At 41.5% G+C, this 19,814-nt stretch overlaps 2 protein-coding genes across 4 annotated transcripts; both read right to left on the bottom strand.

The window, feature by feature from the left end:
• Positions 1-4,347: 4,347 nt before the first annotated feature.
• eef1db (eukaryotic translation elongation factor 1 delta b (guanine nucleotide exchange protein)) lies at positions 4,348-12,403 on the bottom strand. 3 transcript variants are annotated; one of them, XM_079266889.1, is made up of 9 exons: positions 12,336-12,403; positions 7,578-7,695; positions 7,016-7,087; positions 6,329-6,391; positions 5,908-5,989; positions 5,502-5,614; positions 5,219-5,416; positions 4,681-4,875; positions 4,348-4,486 (listed from the first exon to the last, which is right to left on the bottom strand). In XM_079266889.1, the coding sequence occupies exons 2-9, from the start codon at positions 7,689-7,691 to the stop codon at positions 4,448-4,450; spliced, it is 876 nt and encodes a 291-aa protein (XP_079123015.1). In that variant the 5' UTR covers positions 7,692-7,695; positions 12,336-12,403; the 3' UTR covers positions 4,348-4,447. The 3 variants fall into 3 exon arrangements, with proteins under 3 accessions (XP_079123015.1, XP_079123016.1, XP_079123017.1); XM_079266890.1 differs by having other exon boundaries at positions 5,219-5,401; XM_079266891.1 differs by lacking the exon at positions 6,329-6,391.
• Positions 12,404-13,979: 1,576 nt separating this feature from the next.
• Positions 13,980-19,714, bottom strand: pycr3 (pyrroline-5-carboxylate reductase 3). The gene is made up of 7 exons (XM_079267302.1): positions 18,912-19,714; positions 17,137-17,230; positions 16,981-17,045; positions 15,671-15,850; positions 15,351-15,563; positions 14,562-14,654; positions 13,980-14,425 (listed from the first exon to the last, which is right to left on the bottom strand). Exons 1-7 carry the CDS (start codon positions 19,356-19,358, stop codon positions 14,222-14,224), a joined length of 1,296 nt encoding a protein of 431 aa, XP_079123428.1. The 5' UTR covers positions 19,359-19,714; the 3' UTR covers positions 13,980-14,221.
• Between the last annotated feature and the right edge of the window lie 100 nt (positions 19,715-19,814).

Here is a 19,814-nt window from a genome sequence, read left to right as displayed (position 1 = left end):
TATGATTATTTTACATGTTTCCAAAGCAAATGAACGTCTTTTTTCGGAATCAGATTTCCACGGGGGGGGGAATAAATGTAATTTCTTTTTTAATTTCCATTAGCCCGGGTTCCCTGAGGAACTGAGTTACAAGTGCCTGAGTGCCTCACAAAAATAAACAACAACAAAAGCAGCACAGTCAGCTAATTAAGTCACTCACCGCTGGGGCAGCTTTAAGAGAACGGAGTGCACTTTGTGTTTTACCACATGGAGGAAATCAGATGTTAAATGCTGCAGAACGCAGAGCTGACCTGTTGTTTTGACTTCTCTGCTCGTCATTGGAAAAGGTCAACTGCTTTATGAATCACACCAGGCGTCAAATCAACTGAAACAAACTGACGCGCAGTGTGACACGGCTCACTTAGAGGTTGCACAGATGCTCCACAAGTGGCCCGACGCTAACCTGGGGCCTGCCAATGTATTTGTGGGACACACTTGAGGAAGGCATCACTGATCTCAGCGAAGACTTCCTCTTTCCTTGGTGTGGGTTAGTCACGCCCCTTTTCATTACTCATGCTTTCCATGGAGATCCATGCTTTCCACGTGCGTGCATGTGTGCATGCATTCGCCTAAGTGGTTGCAGCTGTATCAAATTTGAGTTTGTTACATAAACATGTCAATATGCACTTTTTGCTGTTTTTTTTGCTGTTTTTTGTGTGACGTGTGCTAGTGCGGTGACTTTACGGATGGCAATATCAGTTGGTCGGTCCACTGCTTGGGTCCAGACAGATATCTGTTGCATTGGATGAAAAATGAAAATGTTCTTACAGACATCCACGTTCCCCTCAGGAGTAATATTAATATCATTATGAATACCATTATCAGGTCAAAATTGTCCATTGTTTGATTTATGACTAAATGCCTGCAAAACTAGTGACATTTCCATAGTCTAAGCTGTGCTATGTGTTTAGTCCAAATGTAAGAATGCTCAGCTGCTAAACTAAGATGTTTAACATGCCCTCGAAACGTTGCCATCTTGAGTGTTAGCATTCCGCTCAAGCACAGCCTCACACAGCCTCTCGCACACACATCTTTTTTAGTTGGCCCAAAACATTGCCAACCACACAGCAGTATAGTGAGCATTTTCCTCTTGACAACTGAGTCATTTAGATCATTTTCTTCCTGGGATTGTATGGAAAAAGTGGTGTTCAGTGTGTGTGTGGCTCTCACTGTCAGTACTCACCACATACTGTCCTTTTATTTATTACAATATACAGCACGTTCCTTGATTGTAAATCTTTGTTTACTATAACCTACACACATACCTTTCTCTATAATACTAAGAAAACATTTGCGACCTAGCCATAGTCAATCATACTCAGCTAATCAGCTCCATCTCGTGGGCAGCTGATATCATTACATCTTCAAGAAAGTGACTGCATGACCCAGGATGCGGTCCAATAGTCCTTTTTGCTTAGGAATGACCTGGAAGTATCTAAGTGGCCGCCACGATAAGAGCTCTTCGAATTCTCTAAATGCTAAGAAAAGGTGCTTCAATGCTTCATTTATTAGCTCCTTCAGCATAGGAAATACTGGACCTTCCTTCAAGAAAGGAAAGTAGATAATTCCGCCTAAAGTTCTGCATAAAGTATTGGGATTAATGTTGATGAATATGAATAGACAGTGGCAATCCTTAAGTTTCCTTTCATATGTATGTATTTACTTCGAACATGTATAAGTAAAAAAAATGAACAGTAAATATAGCAAACTGTCAATGAACAAATTCTCATTCTCAATAACAAGAACTATCAGCAAAAAACAAAACAAGCTAGACCTATGATAGATTATTAAACTGTTAAAAAGCACAATATAACTAACCGTTGAATCTACATCATTGCACAAAGGAAATATCGATATTTAACAGTTTCATTGATATTGCACGAGTGAATTGTTTCGTAGTTTTCAAACTTTGCCCGAACGTTTGTGGGAGGTCGGGTTTTTTTATGCTATGTCGAAAGAAGTCATAGTATATGTCGACAAAAGTAAAAAAAGGCATACAATTTATGCTGAAAAATATCATAGTATAACATGTCAAAAAAGATGGAACAATGTCAAAAAAGTCATAGTATAGTATGTCGAAAAAGTCATGGAGTATTTCGAAAAAGATGGTAAGAAAGTCATAATATAGACTTTCGAAAAATATCGTAAAAAAGTCAAAGTATAGCATGTCGAAAAAAGTCATAAAAGTCATGGTATTGACTTTTATAATGTAAACAAAATTCATAGTATAGAATTTTCAAAAAGTATGTTTAAATATGTAAAAAAAAAGTCATAGTGCTGAAAAAAGTTTAAAAAAAAGAAGAGAAAGGTGGACCTCGAAAACAGAGCTTTTAACAAAGAATGGACGGACTCTTATTTGTTCATTCTCCTGCTGGCGCGACTAAATCACTCCAATATTATACTTTTGCATCTACTATGAACTTATCATCATAATTCTCCGAAAAGCAATATGACACTATGAAGGAGTTGTAACAGTGCGTTTATAAGTATGCTCATTAGACTAGAGGATGTAGAGGCCAATGCATAATATTATGTTCAGCAAAAAATATCCACTTGATGCATCAGGTCAGTGTTGTGAGAAACGACGCCTGCCTTGTAAACTCCTATGGGCCTGATTGAACACAATAGACAAAGGTTTTGCTCAAGCTGAATCTGCAATTGGGCGACTGCTACCATCATTGGCCTCTACGAACGGGAGTCGAAAGGGAGTCGAAAGGGAGTCAAACGGGAGTCAAACGGGAGTCAAACGGGAGTCGGATGACACCAAAAAGGAGGAAGGGATAGCACCGACAAATCGGGAGCACATCGCAGAGTCAAGGTGAAAAAAGAGGAAACGAGGGTGAGCATCAGACTGGGAAAAAAAAGAGGAAATATGATGAAGTGTCCGAAGACATCCTGGCTACATTAGTCGGTCATTAATTGTAAGTTAAATGTGATAATCTGAGTCTGTGCATGTGTGCTCGCCATCCTGATTGCTCTTTAAAAGTGACGCCTTGTGTAACTGAAAGTTATTGAAACTTTGTTGCAGTGTTTCAGGGCGTTTTCACACCTTCAGTTCATTTGCTTTGTTCTGATTCAGGGATTAATATGATACAATGTTGCAGTTTCCCCTTTGTTCGGTTTGTGTTCACACTGCAACATTTAACAGCGGACTAAATATTGTAAACTAACGCCACGAGCGAGCAAACTGTTCTATCATTGGTCTGATTTTTATGCGGCTGTAAATGGGCTCTGTTGCTTTTTTTTATTAAGGGGGGGGGGCTGCTCTAGTCTAATGAGCAGACTTATAAACGCACTGTTACAACTCCTTCATAGTGTCATATTGCTTTTCGGAGAATTATGATGATAAGTTCATAGAAGATGCAAAAGTATACTTATGTACAATATATTATGTTGAACATTGTTGCTCCTGGATGGATCACAGCCAACCCAATTATGTTCAACACAGCTCCATGTCCTTGGTCATGGTGCCACAGCACTTAAAAGAATAAACTTCATAATTCTCAAAATTCTGACCCTATGCTTTTTTATTAACAGCATTTACTTGTGCTTTTGCTTTCAATGAACAGGTTATGATGTACATTTAATATCAGAAAATTACATTTGATACTTAAATACTTTTGTACTTAAGTACAATAAATATCAGATACTTTAAGACTTTTACTCAAGTAGTATTCTAATAGGTGACTTTTTACTTTTACTTGAGTAGTTTTCCAGTAAGGTATCTTTACTTTTACTCAAGTATGGCTTTTGAGTACTTTATACACCACTGGATATGTGCAAGAAATGTAATGTTGAATGTCACTTCCAGAACAAACGCACAGCATTTTCTGAAAAGTGTCACGCTGGAGATGATTTCTCAACTGCTGCAGCAAACTCTCCTCTTCATAAGAGTTTGATATTCTTCTAACAGGTAAAATAGCAATACCATGTCAATTGTCTTTATTCTTGTTCCATAATTTCAAAAATACAACAAACTATAGTTTTTGTATATATAATATAACTATATATACAACTTTATAAGCTGTGATATCAAATAGCTTTTGCGGCTCCAGACGAATTATATTTGGTGGACAATAGAACAAAATGGCTCTTTGGATAGTAAAGGTTGCCGACCCCTGTTCGAGAGTTACTTGGTCCTTGTTTTGTAAGATGTTGATTTCTTTTTTTAGTGTTCAGTGTATTGAGGTGGAAGCACGCTTTGACAAAAAACTTTACATATTAAACTGTATGTGCCCACTAGAGGCAAGTTTGTGTCATTTGTGGGAATTGATCTTTTAAAACTCGGGACAAGAAACTAAACAATGAGACGATAGCTTCAGTGCAAGAGTTTGTTTTTATTAATGTTATTAACCGTTATCAGCAGAGAAGCGAGGCATGACGAAAGACAGAAAGAGATGCAGTGGAATCAGATCTTGTTGAAAGCTGCAACGTCAACACTCTGGATCTGAAACGGAGCAAAAGGGGAAAAACTTGAGTGAACTACAATCGTTCAGCTTTTGACCCAGCCTCATTTTCATTACAAGATGGCAGCAATGTCCTGACAGTGCCTGAAAAGCAGATTCACTAATGTGCAGTTGCCAAGTTATTATGGACAGAGTGACTTAATAATTTGAATAACTGTAATTGTCGAGTACTTACATAGTCTTCAAACTTGGTGATTTCTTCCTCCAACATATCCGTTCCCACCTTGTCGTCCTCCACCACACATGCGATCTGGAGCTTCTTGATGCCGTAACCCACAGGAACCAGTTTGGACATGCCCCACAACAGGCCGTCAGCCACCACCGAGCGGACACACTCCTCCAGCTTCACCATGTCAGTTTCATCATCCCACTGAAGAAAGGCAGGGGAGGTGATGAAACAAGGTAAAAAGGGGGCACAGAGTCGGTATCAAACCTCAAGAAAAATGATAGTGTCTAGAGACATTGTACATGCATTTATACATGCATCTGTTTTTTTTTTTACCAATCTGTGTTGTCTTATGTTCTTGGGATTGTGTGAAAGTGCATTGAGAGCAATTTAAAACAGAATCAGGTTCCCTGTATGTTTCCACATTCTTGGCCAATAAAGCAGATTCTGAAAGGTATGCCTATATTATCGTGGTTTTTATCTATAACTCTAAGCTCCTGTCGGAGACATTGAATTCTGAATAAATCCGTTGAGTGAGCGGACTTACAGGTTTGACGTCCAATAAGATGGAAGACTTGGCGATGATGCCAGGCTTCTTGGCCTTCTTCTCTGCGTACTCTTTCAACCTCTGCTCTTTGAGTTGCTCTGCCTCTTCATCATCTTCATCGCTACCAAACAAGTCGATATCGTCGTCCTCTTCCTCGTCTTTAACCGGGGCGCTGGTCTTCTGCTGGACAGTGGTGCCCTGAACAGAGTGAGCATGATCACATGCTCCTCAGAGATATCCTGGAGGTGAACTAAAACTGAAAGCACAAGATGTATGAACTCACATTGGTGTAGGGCGCTGACGGAGCGGTAGCAGGCGTTGCAACTGCAGGAGCTTTCTCCAGAACGGACACTCGACAATCCAGTTTGGAAAGTGCCGCCCTCAAGTCATCCACCACTAAAGAAACGGCACACAAACAGTCAATATGGAGTCTTACATGAAAAAAATACACCAGGAGAGAAGTTGTACAGCGTTATGTATTAATAAAAAACATATACAAAAATGTTTATATTTTGTACGCCTTCCTGTTTTTTTTTAAATGTACATAACACTCTACAAACATGATGTATTTTTCATTTAAATCATAACATATTCAAGATGAAAAACAAGATAGCCGATGAAAGACCCGGCGCTGAAACATTCATTTATAAGTATATATATATAAAATCCTATAACGTCAACTGACCAACCTTTGTATAAGCTGTGGTTCTCCAGCTCCAAGCTCTTGATGCGACAGATGATCTCTCCTTGATCAGCTGCACTGCTGATGCTCTGCACAGTAAAGACACAAAAGAAAGAAAGGAATCAGCACAGCTCTGTGAGAGCGACATCTGATGGTCAAACTGAAATGGTAGTCCTTTCATCACACCCAGGACTATTAAGCAGGCCGCATATGCGAACACGCAAAAAAACACAAGGTGTCCATCTCAGCAGAAACACAGGAGCTGTCGATGGAGGCTGACATAGACGTGATATGCAGCCACATGTACCACACAAAACTATCATCTAAAAGCCGACTGAAGGTCTCACAAACTCAAACTGGAGCTTGGATGTCAAAGCGATTTGCAACAGAGGGGCTTCCAGGGACACACGAGGCGTGGCGGCACTTACAGGCTGGGACATTTGGCTCAGGGAAGGTTGACCAGACCCTCTGTTACACAGTGTAGTCTTCAGCTGGGGAGGGGGGGAGGGTAATAAAGTACAATGGCTACTTAGGTGAAGTGCTGTGATGAGTGTAAAACAGAAAGCAACCAAGGAAACACTGTAGAGCTGAGAGGTTACGAAGGATAACACCAACATCTCAACTCACTTGCTTATGTTTATCAGCAAAGCACACTATTGCTGAGCAATCAAAAAAAAAAAGAGTGTGCCTTTTTATTCAAGTTGATCTTTTTCCATGTTTCATCGAATAGTGACACAAGCGGAAGAATGTTAATGCAACTGCAGGTTTTCTAGGCAGGTTGCGCCGATGGTAATGTTCAGTGAACATTGAGTAGTGGCAGATTAAATCCTTTTACAGCACAAATATATAGATACAGTCTCCATGTAAAGGTGAGGTGCAGCTTGTCTGGCTCGTGGCCATGAGAGAGAAATAAATACAGGAACACAAATCAAATCGTCGTCACTGTTCGTGAAATGAAGGAAACCGTATCTTTACATGTGTCCTGTTACCCTGGAGATGTTAAAGTAATGTTCTTTATAGGTCAAGTGGGACCATGACTGCTCAGGCTACATGCACCATGTCTGGGTGAAAGTGGAGAATGTGAGATAAGAGGCCGATGCAGCACATGTACTCACTCCTGCTAGAGACTTCTGGATGTTCTCTCTGGCTCGGGCGATGTCTTGCAGAATGGTGTTAGCCCCGATGTCCTTAAAGAAAATGAATAGAAGTCAACTTTGATTCATATTTTACTTTATAAAAACTAAATGTGAAATGAGTCTTCAGCTCCATTATTTAAATGTGGTCACATGTATCGAAATATCGATATTGAATATTGTCACGGTTTCAATACTCAATTGCCGTATTGATACACTGGTACCATCTGGTACACTGCCAGTTATTGTTCAATACAAATCTAAAATACAACTGCTGATCTGGCAAATTAAACAACTCTTTCTGTGCATAGAGACATGTCAGCTAATGTAATTTGGTGTACAACAATAACAAAAACAAGCCAAACTAAAGTAATAGTTTTGAAAAATGTCTGCAGATTAGGGCAGAGTCATAGTTTGACCAGATATATTGAAATCAATACACAATAATTCATTCTAGATTGATTGAGAATATTGTTGGTCCTGGTGGAAGATGTAGAAATAAAGAACAAACACTAACAATGAACCTCTCAGACAGCGTGGGTACCTGCGATGGCTGTGAGGAGCCGTCCGGCCGCTCGTAGAAGCGCCGCTCTGCCTCGTCATAGCGAGGTTTGTCAAACCAGATCTTCTCCTGGGCCAGAAAGTCCACAGAACTCATGGTGCTACAGAGGAGAGAGCAAGTAATACTAATTATTATTATTATTAGAATTAAAATCACCTGATGTGAGCTCTAAACTCTCAATGATTTAATAGCTGTAAAGTATTAAATTATGGCTTATTGTAAGTGGTCTTTTATCTGCACGTCCCACAAACAAACCACCCCAACACAACTGTACAAAAGAAACTTTGGATGAAGTTAAGTTGGCAAAAGGCAACAATGGTTCATACAAACAACATACAGAACGATTTCAAACGGACAAAAAGGAATAAAAGGATGAATGAAATAACAAGAAGCCGAAAGAAAAAACATTCACACATTCACAAAAGAAAAAGGTAAAAACCATGATGACATAAACAAAACAAAAATGAGAGATAAGAAAGAAACATCTGGAGCGACTCCATTCTCCCGCTTTGGTCATACTTGTCCCTCAGTGGGGCGGTGGAGGCAGCTGATGCTGCTTCTGGCCTCCGACCCTTATTCCCCACCAGAGCTTCACTCTCATTGCAACCATGGAAGCGGCTCTCTGCAGCATCGTACCGCCACTTGTCCAGCCACACCCGCTCGCTGTCTGGGTGAACGAAGTAGCAGACTCCCGCCCCCGACATTTCGTCCTTCTCTGGGACCTCGGACGGCTCCTCTTCCTCCTGAATAGGAAGCAGAGCATGGAAGACGTCCGCTTTACCCTGTGGTACCGCCCATTTTTCCTCCACCGCCAGTTCCTCGTCTTCCTCCCCCTCCTCCTCCTCTACAAGGCTTTGAGGGTGGTCGGTACTTCTGGAAGCGGAGGTGCAGCCGGACCGCTTGGAGGAATTGTTACCGTACAGATTCTGGTAGAAGGCGGCTTCGGCGCGGTCGTACAGCGGCTTCTCCAGCCACACGTCTCTCAGCAGCTCCACTGGGATGCGGGGCAGCCCGTTGATCGACTGACGAATGGTCGGCGTGACGGATGCTTGTTGGATGACGGGTGTTGCGGGCGTCGGGGCTAGAGACTGATACCCTTCATCGGGAGTTCTGGATGCAATGGAGCAGTCAGACGGGGGTGGGAGGTCAAGAGAGTTCGGAATCGGCGGCTGGACGTATTCTTCGACACGGTGTTGTTCTGCCTGGTCGTCGCTCGTCTTGTTCACCCACGCGGCCTGGACGACGTGGTGGCACGCCGGTCCTGAGGAAGATGGAGCCACGGTAGATTGAGAGTTTTTACCCGGGGCGGAAGGTGACCGGTTCGACTTGGTGGTCCCGTTGGAAGAGCTCGCCAACCAGCACTGGTAGAGGCTCTCGGCTCGCTCGTAGATGCTGCGCTCGAGCCAAACATTAGCACGCTCGGACTGCAGGCCAATCAGCTCAGCAGGGGGTTCGGGCGGTGGATGGCTGGTCCTTTTGTCTGGCTTCTCTTCAGTCTTGGTCTTTACGTCAACCTTCCCATCGGGGCAACTCCCGGGATTGGATGAACGTTTCTTGCGGCGGCGGCTTTTCCCGCCGCGCTTTCCGTCTCCGTTCAAGCTGCTGCTCTCTGGGGACGAAGGTGCGGCCTCTCCATTCCTTTGACCGCATTCAGCCTTGTTCCTGCACCCCGGCGCTGCGTTTGCAGGTCGGTCCACCTGACAATGACTGGGAGGCTGATCGACCTCCGACTGATCCAGTGCAGAGCACTGGGGGGTCTTCTTAGACATCATCTTTGATCCGTTGCGGGGGAAATAAAGAGAATCACAAAGTACAGACTTTTGGATTAGTTAGAGAGACGCAGGAATACACGACGGGATTGATTTGATAGACTCCAGCGCTACAGATGAATTAGTGCCAATCACCCTTTTTCTTCTTCATAGAGGTGTACGAAATAGAGTCTACAAGTCTATCCCAGAGAAAAGCAAGGAGCATGCAGGAAACTGGAAGAAACCCATGCAGATGAAATAAAAATATTTAGTGAATGGAAGCTACTCGTTTGTGATTTGTCAAGAGTCAGAATCATCCACAAAGTCATGCACAGCAGATGCTAAATAGGTTCTACCCCAACTGGGACTGCTATTCTCGCATGGTGTAAACTCAGTCTAAATGCCAGGTGGGTGTGAAGTTGGCAAACTGTCGCCAAAAATACAAAACGCTTGTCTGAGTTGTAGTTTTTCCTGCCACGCGATCATTTCCGGAAGTAATTTACTTTTGTCAACAAATCACTGTAAAACCCCAACATTGCTTATTAAGACATGACTTGGGGCGATCGCGTTCAAGTACATTTGTGACATTAATTGCTACTACAATACATATGAAAAAAGGAGGCACAGCTATGAAGCTATATGTCACCAGACGGGAAATTGAATTTATCATCTTTGTTTTAAGCTTTTGTGCTTTTTAAGTGATACGGTAGCTTTCTGCAGTGCAACACTCGTCCATGCGTCATTATTATTCTCATCCTACAAGGGCATTTACCAAATGCATATTCAATGGATGTCCCTGTGTAGTAATGCAGATAATGCAGCATCATTAAACTAACATAGGTCTCATGTCTAACCAACACTTCATTTGGAGACACTTGACAAATCTTGACACAGTGACATGGGAGCATGCAAAAAAGTGCGTCATAAGTCTCAAGGGAAAAAAATATTAACGAGTCATTGAATTAAAAGAGATGACATAAATCCCACTCCACTGATGGATCTGTGACAGACACACAACATGTCCATGCAAACCAACTAATTCATTCCGTAGGTACTGAGGTTCAAATCACACATTGTGCAAGCCAATGCAGTTTTTTTTTACAATGTTACAAAACAGGAAATGCATTCCCTTAATGATTCAACATGTGTAATACTGATGAACACTAACACACCACTGGAATGGATTTTGGCAATATTTTGTAAAGGCATTTCCTGCTTAAAGGAATACGTCACCCTTCAAATCACCATATATATATATATATATATATATATATATATATATATATATATATATATATATATATAGTATTCCTTTAATGTTTAATAGAACATATTATCCAAGCTCTCAACTCACCTCCCTGGATAAAGGTGTTGAGCGTAAACTAGTATTCAGCGTCAAATGCTCAACGCGTTCTTTTCATCCAGTTAACCGCAAGCAATTGAAACAGAAATTGAACAATCACCACCTTGCAAAACTACGGAACTTCAAAAACAAAAAAGGTTCAACTATGGATGAAACAAAACTCAAACCAGGTCAACGGTTTCAGCAATACTCACTTGTCAAATTCTGAATGCAAGATGAGGGGAAAGAAGCTACGTGTTAAAAGAGTTCTTTAAATAAATACCTCAACATGAAACTCGGCCTTCTTAACAATATTGAAGGGCTACTGCCCCTTCAGTCCTGGATGACGATGAATATGGAAAATACGCACTCGTGTAAATCCAAGACTCTAATATTAAGCAATAACTTCAAGCAACAATTTGGATGCCTCCCAAAAGCTTTACCCTCCCTGAAGCCAGCTTTCTCCTACTTTGACATTTGATTCTACTGAGATCTTTAATAAAAGGCAGAACAAATATACACTCTCGTCTTCATATTTAACTTCCTATAATAGCTGATCAATATAGTTTTTAGCATATGTCCCTTGAACGGTGGAGCTTTTTAAAGCAGCATTTGGTGCTCTATCTAGCAGCAGGACGGTGAATGTGGGAATTACTCAAAATAAACGAGTGTTAACCTAAATGAAGGAGCATGTCCCCCGGTGCAACGGTGTCGCTCAGCGACGTGTTTTAAATAGTTTATTGACTGCAATGCAGCTCCAGGACACAGATCAGGCTTTGAATACACAGACAATACGTTGACATAGGGTGAATGAAGACATCGATGATAATAACTACAGTAAAATATTTCAAGCCTGAGCTTTACCCTTTAAATGTTCACATCAGTGCATAACCACATATTATAATCATTGTGGGGAAGTCAACTCAAATAACCGCTGAAGCTCTCAAATAGCACTTACTTTACTCCAGTGTTTTAAACAATTGATGCATGCGTTTACCTGCTTTACAATGAGGTCAATTGCAGGGTCAGATGGCCAGGAAGGGTGGCCCAAAAACTGATCAAAACAGCTTCGATTCAATTAGAAAACAGGTCCTGCTTAAAAGACTGTACACCTGAGAACAACACACTTTCACTATAGATTTAACTCATCAAGAAAAACCTGTCTTGCAAGATGCTTAACAGTTAGAGAAGCTGTCAGAAGCCTGAACAGAGCTAGCATCACCCAGAGGTGCGCCCTGCTAACCTCAACAGGAACGTCAGCTAGCCACCTCTCATCTCGTGCGAGGTCCTAGCTACGATGCAACACTGTCAATAGGCGGCTAGCTTTAAGAGGACACCAAAGCAACGCTTTAAAATGCGACACTAACGCACTCCTTATTCATTAAAACGTTCGTGTGAAATGTCAGTTTATGACAGCGGCCACTGAAGCAGGCGTCCAGCTGGCGTGCCAGCCGTTCTGGTCGGCGTTAGCACGCGCGAGCTGTCCCGTTCAGCTAGCCGCTTGCTAGCCTTCGGCTAACACACGCAGAGTCCCTTGCTGACTGGACACCGCCGAATATTCATTAATTTCCCAAAATGTCTCGTAAATGAGTCGCAACATTAATCCCCAGACTGAATCACCGACTGTCAGCCAGCGTTAACGTTACTTACGGCTGTGTTTTTGTCTTGTCGGTGTGGGACCAGGCCGGCGGATAAAACGCGTGTTTCTGCAGCCAGTGAGTGAGAACGAGGAGGAGGAGGAAGCAAGGAGCAGCAATGACTGTGTGATCTTAGAGCATGGGGGAGTTATGAATCATTAATGTTTCCTGTATGGGATGTTACAGCCCATGCATTGACACTCAATGATCAGAATAATATTAACTATTATTACTGCTACTACAGTGGAGCATTTTACATAATTAAGACAGAAATAAAATCTAAATTTAGTTTAAAGGACCAATTTGTGTATTTTCAACCTTTGTCCTAGTATGACCAGCCTTGTCATGTGTGTACTCATTTACCAAATCTTAAACCTGGTAGTGCAGTGGCAAGAAAGACTTGAAGTCAGCGGTGGAAGAAGTACTTTTAACTATTTTTTTTAAAGTTAAAATACACAAGTGTTCAGTAATTTATATTATATCATTACAAATAGTGATGCATTATTGTGTATATCACTTAAATGTTAATAAATAATAATTTATCATAACTTATTAGTTGCATTTTGTAGTGATAATCTGAATAAGCAAAGTAACTACTAACTAATGTGGTCAAATAAATGTAGCGGTCAAAAAGTACAACACTGGCTTCTAAAACATAGGGTAGAAGTTTAAAGCTACATCAAACCTTAAAATCGGAGAAAAAAAAAGTACATTCAAATTGTACTTAAGTTAAGTACAGTATTGCAGTACAGTACACTGCTTTCAGCCCATCATTTATTCTCTTGAAACAGAAAGTAGAGTGTGACTGTTCTCTATAGAATACTGTAAAAGCCAGTGAAGTTATAGCAGATTTAGCAGCAGTTTTAGAGATTTCATTATAAGTCACGTGGTTTTCAGATTTCTATCTGCGGAAGTTCACGATGGTCGATGATGATCATGATATATAAATAAAAGCTCCACAACAACTGCAACGGTATTTGTGGTGAGATGCAGGGTTATTCTCATCAGGTAATATGCCAATCATTTTCTGGATAAATCATTTTAATTGTTTGGTCAGTTAAAGTTTCTTGAAGCCCAAAGTGAAATCACAGACTGTGTATAAGAGGGGGAAATTGCTTTTCTACAACAAACAATGCCAAACCCCAAAATATCAAATTCATGATATAAAACTGAGAATAGCAGAAAAGCAAAACCATTGAGAAGCACGAGACCGCAAGCGCGTGTTCTTTTTGCTTGAAAAATGACTTAATCCACCATCAAACGGGTTCCAGATACATTCATCGCACAGGTCCGCCGCTTTCCGATTGCAAGACCTCAACTTAACTCAGACTAAGGCACCACACGATGGGAGCTGATTCACAGGACGCTTTATGGAAACCCATTGAACACAGTTGGAATCATGCATCATGCCTATTTATCTCAACACTGTGTTATACACAAAGCAAGCAACTAGATGTGAACTACGCCTGGGACAGCATCTGTATTCAAACTCACAGGACAACATGGCTGTCAATAAATGTGGTACAGTTCATCTAATTGTGATTACCATATCATCCACAGCAGAAATCTAGTTCTGGTCCCACCTTACCAGCATTAGATATTGGATTATTGATGCACATGTGAAAGTAGCCAATTCTCTCAAAAGAAACCCACAAGGTCATGTTCAAATAATTTACTTGTCAGTGTCAAAGATTGAGCCAACATTTCCTTTTTGTTCACAATAAATCCCTCTGCTCAAAGACATGAAAAGAAGGAGAATAAAGTGGGGAAAGTGAAGGAAAACGTGACCAGTCCTGCTTGGTCTCTGTGTTCATGGGGACCTTGAACCAAAAAAGTCAGCGTGTTTTAAGGCTTGAATTAAGTCCATTGAGTAGTTGTGAAAAAGGCAAACAGCAGCTGTCATTTCCTGGATCCTGCTGCCGACGTTTGGCCGAGCTCCCTGGCTCTCTCGGTGGCAGATTGCACAGCGCTCATGGTGGCTGCTCTCACACCGCCCTGTTCCAGCGTGTGAAGCCCGTAGATGGTCGTTCCACCCGGGGTGCAGACCTCAGCGCGGAGCTGCGCTGGATGCTTCCCAGACTCGCGTAACAATCTCCCAGCACCCTGCAGACAGATGGAACAGAGACTAGATTTAATCCTGGTGTATTCAAAATACTGTGCTCTGGCACACATGAAACATAGTATTCTTAAAAAAAATATTAAAGATGCTAGAGTGAAACAAAAGCACGGTAGAACTGACCAGAACAGTTTGGGATGCGATGCTGTGTGCCAGAGCACTCGGCATTCCCATTTTAACAGCTCCTTCTGCCAGCGCTTCAGCAAACAGATACACCTGCATAGAGGGATCCCACGCATCACAATCAAATAAAACACACACGCAAGTGTTGATGACGTGCATTACTGCAGAGTAAACCATTTACTCAATATCATATAAGCTTATTTCTGGCACTGTACAGCGTGTTTAAGCGGTTTCCACCTGGACAACAATACAGCGTTACATAAGTGTAATTCCCTGGTGGAAGAGAGCTGCTCAAGACACAACAGGGTTTGAGCTGTGCTCACCGCACATCACAGCGTGCAGCATCCAATGTAGCAAAAAGCTGTGGTGGCGCGGCACAAGTGATTGGAAGTCATGGGTCTCAGAGTACAGTGGTTGCATTGTGTCGGAAACGGACCTTTGATGTACATTGACAATAAAAGCAGACCTGAGATTCATTGTGGTTATGTATTATCTACAAGTTGACTTTCATGTTGTAGTGAAATGAGTTCAAAACAGTTTGAAGAATGAAGGTAGGAAAACAGAAATCTAAAACAGTACAGCATGTTTTAAGAAAAGGTTAGACGAATTACAGGTTTCACTGTTTTCTTTCATTTTAACTTAATTAAATGACAGGCTTGAACCTAATCATCAATCAACATTAACTTCTTTGCTATGAGGTAGTCTTATTAAAAAAATAAAAAAATAAAAGTCATCAAGCAATTACAAATACTTCCTTCTAAACAAACCATACAATCCTGGGGCACTCACAAAAGCGACTCCGCTCCCGCTGAGTCCGGTGTGGATGTCGATCCAGGCCTCGGGTCCCTCCTCCACCAAACCACAGCGGTGCACCAAAGAGTGAAGCAGAGCTCCGTCCTCTGGCCTTGCATGGGATCCCCGAGAAAACAGGATAGCTCCTTCCTGAACCAAACACGGGAGATTTGGCATAAGCCTGATGACAGCTGAATTCTTCGGCAGGAGCTTGGAATTGAAAGAGAGAAAAGAAATATATATATAAATAACTCATCTCGAGACCACCATGAAAACCCCCATTTTTGTTTGAAAAACCATTACACGCGGGCTCTCACCTCCTCCAACGTTGCCAGTGTTACTCCTGCCGCTACAGACACAATAATGTGTCGGTGAGTGAGGTGGAGGGAAATCTCATTGAGAACGGGTGGAACCAGGTGAGGTTTGACTGCTACAAAAACCACGTCTGACCCACAGACCAACTCTATGTTGGAGTGAGTGACGGCAATCCCGAGCTCCTGAAAGCCAATGGAAGGGATGTTACTGACCCACATGTCCACCAGCATGTAGACACACGTACACAAAGTCAATCCATGTCCACGGGTCAGGAAGAATAAACTGAATTGAATCTTTCTATTAAATATTTATTCATAATATACATTACAGTGCTTGACCACTTAACATTTTTATTTTCTTTCACATACAGTTATGCTTGTTTCAGCGATACTGGTCAGCTATGACTGGAGCGTGGCAGCTATGCCGCTGTGTGACGCAGTGCAAAACACGAAAGTTAGTTCATCCAAATAGCATTTGTGTGAGAGCCTACATGTTTAGTCAAATAAACGTTAAGTTGACAGAAAATCAATTGGAAGCTATTTCGATAACAGAGTTTCATTTTACGAGCAAAAACATTATCTGGTTCTCGCGTCGCCACAGTTAAGACTTGCTGCTTCTCTCTGTTTTCATTATCAATCTTATATATATATTTTGATTATGGACAAGCTAATGTAAAATGTCACATTGTACTCTTGGGAATTGAGATGGGTTGTGATGATAGTGAACTGAACATCTTTGGTTTTTGGCCATTTGTAAACATCACCATGTCATGACATAAATTATAACAGTAATCTTTCACAAAATAAACAAGCAGATAAATCAATGATAAGCATAATTGTTCGATTCACTCCTAATTTGTATCAACTTAATAAAAGGTATGTTTTAAGACAGACCTATCTGGACACACTTTTGTTTTGCCACCTAAGCGTAATGTTGCTTAAACTTGACACCCTGTAAATGTAAATCTATTTGATGACAGAATATTACGTTCTTTTAACTTGTGCACACACGTTTCTAATTTGAGAACATGAATTGCTAATTCCTGCACAGGAGGTATTCATTTGTACCCTGGAATTACTGTATTATATGCACATTAAAAATAAATATATAAATAAAAACTTGACACCCGCAGGACTGAGCAGCAGAACAGAAGAAGATCAGCAGAACAATAAATTGGTTTGCAGGTCGAACATCCATTAACGAGTAACCTGATCTTACAAACAGTCACCATGATCCTAACTACGACTGCTCACCGTCCTGCAAACCAACCCATCCTACCGACACTGACAGAAGTAAAGCAGGGAAAAAGTACCTGAAAGCGGCCCAGGTTCCTGGAGGATGGTGCGCTCACTTTGAGGTTTACAGGAGGAACATCTCCTACAATGGGAACACACAAGAGACCGTTATCTGCTTTATTTAGAACCTCTCTGCTCCGTTTCAACGACTTCCTCTCTCTCCATCGACTCACCAGACAAGATGCCCTTTGCGATGCCGAAGGCCATGTTCCCTGCACCAATGAAACCAATGTTCGGCTGTGAGTCCACCTCAGGGTCCATTTTGATCTGAAGAAAAGGAGAGATCAGATTTGAGTGGAAACATTAACAGCATCATCATTTCACTATTACCAAAAAACTATGGGTATGCAAATCACAGGATGACCTAGAACATCATGACAGTGAGAATGGTATCACACACACACACACACACACACACACTATACAATAAGAAAATTGAATCTGCAAATATTAGTCAATTCGTCGACAGCCATCTTTGGGTTTTGGACTGTTTGTCAAATCAAACAAGCATTTTGAAGACATTACCACGGCAAGATGGAAGTTATGACATTTGTCCGATAGGTTATTGACAAAACAATGAGACATCAGCAGATGAATTTGTAGTGAAGAACAAATGTGCAGCGATAAAGTAAATCCATCATCTATGATAAAAATATCTTCTTAACTAAAAGCAATGCCTTAAACGGGTATATTTTCTTTAAAATCAGTTATATGTTTATTAAATATATTGACATGTTTAAGGGATAATTTGACAGACTACTGAGACAAACTGTTAACAGTGTGCACAGTCTAGCTTGTTAACAGTAACAGTGTGCCATATAACCTTTTGTGACTCTTGTGTCCCATCATAAGGCCAGAGGAGAAATCAGGAAACATAAAATCTTGGTTGACATTTGGTCAGTCATTAGATTTCCCCCCCCAACAGCTACATAACATGTCCTGGGTCTTTTTGTCATGCAACTGCATCTTTAATCCAGATCAGATCTTACAGGGATGAGAAAGCCGGTTACTGCAGCAGAGAAGGCGGCAAGTTTACTTGTACCGGTAAATCAGATTTGTCTCTCGCTCTTGTAACCTGATGATTTCAGAAAGCATGTTGCTGCTAAAAGCCGGAAGTACTCACATTATTTAAAACACAGCTACAGTATGCAGAGAACGGCTCATGTTAACCGACAGAAAATATGTATCATGAACTATTTTGACAGTCGGATCATTTCGTTACGGCGACATCCCAAGCATGTGTGCTCACTCGTCAAATGTGAAGAGTTGCTATTTTCCTCAGTTTTTTTATGACTGTGAATTGCATATCTTTGGGGGTGTTTGACTGTTTGTTGAGGCCACTCTGAGAACTTGTGATGGGCATCTCTCACCATTTTCCACTTCTAAGAAAACCATCATTTTGGAGGTTGTAGGAATTTAATTCTATCTTCTCTAATCTATATATTCAAGCATTTTGAGTGGCACCTGTGAAGGTTTACTTTAATGTAGAACCAATGTAAATTATATATCTAAACTATTTGCATTTGTTTTCATTAGATCACCTGTTTAAATAATCACCTGTTTAAATAATGGATCAAAAACTGTGTTATAGATAATTTATTCTACTCCTATTGATATAAATAGAGTAGACAGACTATTAGTAACATCTCTCACTGTAGCAAAATACAATCAACATCCCCTCAGACACATAAAGACCATGAAGTTGAATCCACACCTGTCTAACACGGTATAACAGTCCTCCATGTAGGATTTCATGCAGGACTCTTCTATTTGACTGCGTTAGTTTTAAATAGGCGTACCGAGTACATGCCTGTGTATCAGAACAACCCAGAGACATGTTCACGGTTGGGTAATGAATGCATGCATCTCTAGACAACACATGGAAGAAATGAAATCACGGTTATGATCTAATGACAAAACGACGTCGCATCCACGGCATCACCCCTACAATTAAACCCAGGTTCCGGGTGGAATTGTCCGGGCAGGGCTGCGGCCAGTGCAGCATCGACGCGTCTCCGTCCGAGTCCTCCGTCACTTCATCGTTCCTGTCAGAGTTAACTCCGGCTCCGACCAAGGGGTGTCTGGACTCCATGATGGCTATCATCGTCTTTTCATAACGCCACCAGCCCTGTATTTTGGTCGGTGCCGGAGAGTCGGGCTCTCTTTTACACTTGTAATACGCACTTTTGAGAAGTTTCCAGCGAAACTTCAATTGGTCCACGGATCTGTGGTAACCGGCCGCGGTCATTCTCCGGTGTGCCACCTTGAACAGCTTGTTATTCCTCACTTTCCTCCCATCCAAGCATTTCTTCATGTCCAGCTCCTTGAGGATCTCCAGGAATAACTCAGTCTCCTTCACGTCCCAGTTCTGCTTCTTGATGCCAGAGTCGTCCATTGTTGTGGCAACGTAGCCCCGGCTAGCTCGACGGCTATCAAACGTTAGCCCAACAGTAGTAAAATATCCACACAGCGGGGATGCTAATGAGGTGCTAGCATGTCGTGACAGGGGCAGAGCGGTGCTGCTGCTAGCATCAATGTTAGCAGTATTTAGCGTAAAAGGCGAGTCGATAACATGTTAAAGTCCTGTGTTTAAAAAAACCACGACAGCAGAAAACCAGCCCTGATGCTGCATTTTGCTAGCAACAAAATAATCCAGCACAGATTAGATGAGAAATACAATGCACGTGTTACTTGTTGACTGGACAACTATAAAATATCACGGAGTGACATACACACGATGTCAGGCGGTGTTGTGAATAACACCGGCTAACATTGTCGGTAGGGTATTTATTCACCTGATGTTTTTTTCAGAATGGCTGACGTCCAACGTTTAGCAAAAATCTAATTGTAG

Source organism: Melanostigma gelatinosum (assembly GCF_949748355.1).
Source record: "Melanostigma gelatinosum genome assembly, chromosome: 4".
Taxonomy (NCBI): Eukaryota; Metazoa; Chordata; class Actinopteri; order Perciformes; family Zoarcidae; genus Melanostigma; species Melanostigma gelatinosum.
This window is presented reverse-complemented; position numbering and strand designations above follow the sequence as displayed.

Coding starts and splice junctions, on each gene's coding strand:
- eef1db (XM_079266889.1), bottom strand. CDS start 7,691: ATGAGTTCTGTGGACTTTCTGGCCCAGGAGAAGATCTGGTTTGACAAA. Junction 5,990..6,328: donor TGAGCCAAATGTCCCAGCCT/GTAAGTGCCGCC, acceptor TTTACTGTGCAG/AGCATCAGCAGTGCAGCTGA. Junction 4,876..5,218: donor TCTTATTGGACGTCAAACCT/GTAAGTCCGCTC, acceptor GCCTTTCTTCAG/TGGGATGATGAAACTGACAT.
- pycr3 (XM_079267302.1), bottom strand. CDS start 19,358: ATGGACGACTCTGGCATCAAGAAGCAGAACTGGGACGTGAAGGAGACT. Junction 17,046..17,136: donor CGCAAAGGGCATCTTGTCTG/GTGAGTCGATGG, acceptor TTCCCATTGTAG/GAGATGTTCCTCCTGTAAAC. Junction 14,426..14,561: donor TCGCATCCCAAACTGTTCTG/GTCAGTTCTACC, acceptor ATCTGTCTGCAG/GGTGCTGGGAGATTGTTACG.